At 36.4% G+C, this 5382-nt stretch overlaps 1 protein-coding gene across 1 annotated transcript; it reads right to left on the bottom strand.

The window, feature by feature from the left end:
* Nucleotides 1-533: 533 nt before the first annotated feature.
* LOC149753267 (uncharacterized) lies at nucleotides 534-4675 on the bottom strand. Its single transcript, XM_089923837.1, has 2 exons — nucleotides 3259-4675; nucleotides 534-3182 (listed from the first exon to the last, which is right to left on the bottom strand). Exon 2 carries the CDS (start codon nucleotides 2567-2569, stop codon nucleotides 1424-1426), a length of 1146 nt encoding a protein of 381 aa, XP_089779963.1. The 5' UTR covers nucleotides 2570-3182; nucleotides 3259-4675; the 3' UTR covers nucleotides 534-1423.
* Between the last annotated feature and the right edge of the window lie 707 nt (nucleotides 4676-5382).

A 5382-nucleotide genomic window follows, 5' to 3' on the forward strand; every position in this document is an offset into this window, starting at 1 on the left:
CAAACAAATGATAAAGGTGATTTTTACTTCTAATCATGCAAGAATCTTATCAAGATCTATTTCATCTTTTCTTGATTTAATCTTTTAGTAGTCATCATTAAGTGTATATCTGAAAAATCCAATTTGGTTCTAATTAACAAGTTTTTTAGATTGTTATATGTAAAAGATTTAACCATATAATTTGATTTTAGTATTTTGATAATAGATCATTAGTCTCATAAAGAATAAAATAAATTGATACTTCTATATCTAGAATTTTTCATGAATGTTCTATATGCATTGCTTGATGAATGATATCCAAGGATAGAAATATCTTTATTAGATTTGGCATTATTTTTCAAGAGAACATATCAAGCATAACATGTACGACTGAAAAATATGAGAGATACGCAATAGTTCGTTTTCTATTTTTCAGAAGATCAAAAGAAGTTTTCATCAAAGATAGATCTAATAGAAGTCATATGTATGACAAGCAGTGATGATAGCTTTTAAACATCATTTTAAGTAGATGACTATCATACAATATTGCCTTTTTCAATTCTTCAAAGATTCTATTAATCCTATTTTACCTATAGTGTTCTTGGTGCAGAAAGAATTGTATTCAATATTATTTTCTGTGCACAACTTAACACAAAAATTGGTTTTCAAAACTATGCCGTGATTCATAGTTTGCAAACCTTTATCATTTGATCGCTTTTTGTGAGTTTGTGCCAATGCAGAAAATATTTTAATTTGAGTGCCAAGAACAAGGCTAATGTAAGCTTTTGAAAAAATTAGTGTTGGAAACAACATCTCTAGATTTAGAAATTATTTTTGTTTGTTTCCTTAGTTAGCATGCATAGTAAAACTTTGACCTTTAAGAGGATAATCTAAGTAAGCCTATGGCAAGGTCTTTTGAGATTAAGTACATACTAGCATGAGCTGATTTCATATGCCAAATATGGTTTCTTTAATCTTGGTATTCATAGTGCATATATTCAAAAGCATACCAAGTACACATTATCATATTGATGATCAATAAAAATAATGCCATGGATAAAAATTCTTAATCAAGCATATAGAGGGTTCATAGAGTTATTTTTAATGAATTAATTAATCATTTAGCAACTTATCCAATAGTGAGTGGAGCATACAAAAAAAATGAAGTGATTTGAATATATTTTCTTTTCATACCCAAAAAGACAAATATCACTTATATCACAAAAATGATTAATACTTTCAAGTTATGTTTTAATCAACTAATAAAGTAATTTCATTACGAGAAGATGTAAGAATTACTTATTTCATCCTTTCTTTCATTTAAATCATTCTTTTTAATTACATTTTAAATTCAATTCTTTAACACATGTCTAGAGCACCCATTGTTTAGATAACATCTTTCATTAGAACCTTGGATAGCTAGACATGCTTGCTGAAAGAATAATCATATTTTCAACTTAGGAACCCAAGCTCTTTTGGGTCCTTGTAGGTTAGCTATAATTGTTCCTTTTGGAACCCATATTCTCTTAATAGCTATTTTGTCCATGAATTTACAGATTTTAGGATTACAAGGGATGTATTTCTGTATCCTCTTGTTGAATTTAACAAACTTAGATCGAACATGAGTAGTAGGAAAACTTTTAATTTTCTGTTTCTCCCTTTTTGGTTCATTAAATTTGTAATGTATAGATTTAGGAACAACAGAAGAGATTTTACTTAGCTTTTGTTTATAAGAATCTGTTTTAGAGTAATTAAAAACTGTTTTAACAAACATATTCTTAAAAGATTTTTGGGTGTACCAAGGTTGATATCCTAATGTAACTTTATCAAATTCAGCTCCTTGATTATTTATCATTAGGTTCAATTTTTCAGAGCTGAGGGTAAATCTTTCAACAACAGGTTTTAATCTGTCAACTTCTTTAGTTAATCTTCTGTTATCTTCTGAAAGTAACTCATTGTTTTTCTTAAGTTTATCATGACTTTCAGTGAGAAGTTGATCTCTTTGATTTAGTTCTTGATTTTCTTTAATTAAGATTTCAGTTTTACTGGTTAGTTTCAGTTTTTCATCTATTAGAATTTGATTTTCAATCTTCAAGTTTTTGTTCTTACAAATAAGTTTCTTATATTCTAAATACAAATCAGAAAAGGCATCATGGAGTTCATCAAATGTAAAATTGCTTTCAGTTTCAGCATGTACCTCTTGTGCCACCAAGCATGGATTTTCAATATAATACTGCTCTCCTTCTACACATGATGTTTCAGATTTGTTAGTGCATTCATATTTGTCTTCAAGCATATTCCATATTTCTTTAGCAGTCATGCAAGAAGATATGCAATTAAACTCATTCCTATCTAATGCACAATATAAAAGGTTCATGGCATCAGCATTCAATTGTGCTAAATCCTTTTCATTAAAAGTTTGAGAGAGTGTGTGAAGATCATTTATTATGATTTTTCGTAAATAATAGTTTTGTGATTGAATAAAGATGCGCATGCGTATTTTCCAATGTGTATAGTTTATGCCATTAAATAGTGGTGGTGCATCAATTGATTGTCCTTCTCCTAGAAAACTATCTATTTGAGTTGTCATGATCTTTGGCTCTAGTCGGTTAAGACTACAAATAATATTTGAGCACCTGCTCTGATACCACTTGTTGCCCAGTAGATACAACCCAAGAGGGGGGGTGAATTGGGTCTTTTAAAACTTTTATGCTACTTCTAAAACTTTTTGATTTACTATGCTAAGTTGTATAGATGCACAGTGAAAGTTAAACTTAGCAAGGGTTTGATGTATAGACTTCGACTTGATTAAATATGCTTGCAACTAAAGGATGTGCGGATAAGAATTAAGCAAGCAATTTATCTAAGTAAGTAAGTGTGTTAGTTAGACAATAACTAAAGGCATTACAAACACAAAGGACATATAGTGGTTCGGTGCACCCCAGCACCTACATCCACTCCCCAAGACCTCTTGGGAATTTCACTATAATCCTACCGATTACAGCCGGTTGTTTTACAAGCTCACAACCCAACTTGTTGTTTTACGAGCGCACAACGAACTCGGTCGGTTTTCCCAGGCTCACCGACTAGAACCTCCCCGATTGTTTTCCCGGGATCACAATCAAACTCTTACACGTTTGTTTTACCCTCGGCTCACCAACAAACCTATCACCGTTGGTTTTCCCTTTGGCTCACCAACAAACCTTAACACCGTTGGTTTTTCTTTGGCTCACCAACAAACCTTAACACCGTTGGTTTTTCTTTGGCTCACCAACAAACCTTAACACCGTTGGTTTTTCTTTGGCTCACCAACAAACCTTAACCCCTTGATTCAATCCCTTGATTGAATCAAGTTACAAGATATTAAAACAAAGTATAAAACAAAACAAAGCTTCTTTAACAAGCAAATATGACAATATAAACAAATAGAGTAAAGAGAAGCCCTCAAACGAGTTTTGAAGATGGAGGAGCTCGGCTTCTTCTTTACTTGATCCTCCTCTGATTTGGCATGAAGTAGAGGATCCCCGAGGCAGCACACGGATGGAGAGGAAGCTTTCGGATTCACTTGGATGCTCTTCTTCTCTCTATTTCGTTTTGGATGGCCCTTTTGTGCTTATGGGAGATTTCCTTTGTAATCTCTTTGAGATCTCTTTCCTAGATGATCTCTCCCACTTCCATGAGTTCTCCCCTAGCTCTCTTCTTGTTTTTATAGCTTTAGATGGCGTGGAAACAAGAATATAGCCGTTAGAGACAAGAAAAAGAGCCGTTGGACACAGTCTGCATTTCCTGACAATGTTATCGTTGGGATCGGAGTCGACTCGCGCGATCAGGAGTCGGCTCGCCTATTGCAGGAGTCGGCTCGTGTTTTACCGGAGACGACTCGGCCACTGTTCCAAATTTGAATTAATGTGCTTGCCTCGACTGGGAGTCGACTCGTCTTAACCTGGAGTCGACTCGCCAACTTCTGGAGCTGACTTGGCAATTTCGGAGTCGGCTCATCCACTGAAGTCCGTGGATCCAATTTTGAATTTTGTCCTCTCGAGTCGACTCGACTGTCCTGGGAGTCGACTCGAATCTCAGAGCCCGAACTCCCGATCCTTTGTCTTTTGGCTCGTCCAGTCTTAGAGTCGACTCGAACTTCCTTGGAGTCGACTCGGCTCTCAGTTTGCGAAACACAGCCTTCTGCCATCTTGGTGTAGCGCTGCCTTGGAGTCGACTCGAGCTGTCTGGGAGTCGACTCGAATCTCAGAGGCAGTAACTTGGTTTTCTGTCTGTTGATGGTCGCGGAGTCTCGGAGTCGACTCGTGCAATGCGGGAGTCGACTCGAATCTCAGACCCGAAAACTGCTCTCTGACTTTTCTGCCTGTGACTCCTAGGAGTCGACTCATACTTCTCCGGAGTCGACTCATACTTCTCCGGAGTCGACTCGAATTCCACTGGAGTCGACTCGAAGACTGTTCTTTTGAATTTTTCTTTTGATTTTACTCCTCCAATTTGAATCCTTTGAACTTTAAACTTGGGCCAATAAATTGTAGCTTTCTTCCAACTTGAGAGCTTTGGAGGCCTTCTTGTGTTCTTCCAACTTGCTATGTTCCTTGCAAAATAAATATCTTTCTCCTTGCAACATAAACATTAGTATCTATACTTCAAGGTTTTGTGATCATCAAAATCAATCTATGAATCAATCTTTGGGTCATCAAACCAGAAGGCTTCCTTTGCAGCTTCAGAGGCGGCGATATACTCAGCTTCCATGGTAGAATCAGCAATGATCGGTTGTTTGAAACTCTTCCAATTTACCGTACCACCATTGCACAAGAACACATATCCAGATGTAGACTTTCTATCATCAGTCATAAAATCTGAATCTGTGTATCCTTCTACCTTTAACTCTGATGATCCTCCAAAAACCAAGAACAAATCTTTAGTTCTTCTCAAGTACTTAAGAATGTTCTTCACAGCTGTCCAGTGCTCTTCACCTGGATTCGACTGATATCTGCTAGTGACACTCACAGCAAGGGCTATATCAGGTCGTGTACACAGCATGGCATACATGAGGCTTCCTATTGCAGAAGCATAAGGAATCCTGCTCATGCGTTGAATCTCTTCAGATGTGTTGGGGCACATCTTTTTGGAGAGATGAATCCCATGTCTTAGGGGTAATAGACCCCTCTTGAAGTTTTCCATACTGAACCTCTTCAGTATCCTCTATGTACATCTTCTGTGATAGGCCAAGCATCCTTTTAGATCTATCCCTATAGACCTTTATCCCCAAAATGTAGGATGCTTCCCCAAGGTCTTTCATGGAGAACTCTTTTGATAACCAGACCTTGACCGAGTTAGCATAGGAATATCATTTCCTATCAGGAGGATGTCATCCACGTACAGTACGAGGAACACGACAGC

Source organism: Phoenix dactylifera, chromosome 6, assembly GCF_051530095.1.
Source record: "Phoenix dactylifera cultivar Ajwa chromosome 6, Ajwa_hap1_PhDact_Kaust_v1.1, whole genome shotgun sequence".
Lineage (NCBI taxonomy): Eukaryota > Viridiplantae > Streptophyta > Magnoliopsida > Arecales > Arecaceae > Phoenix > Phoenix dactylifera.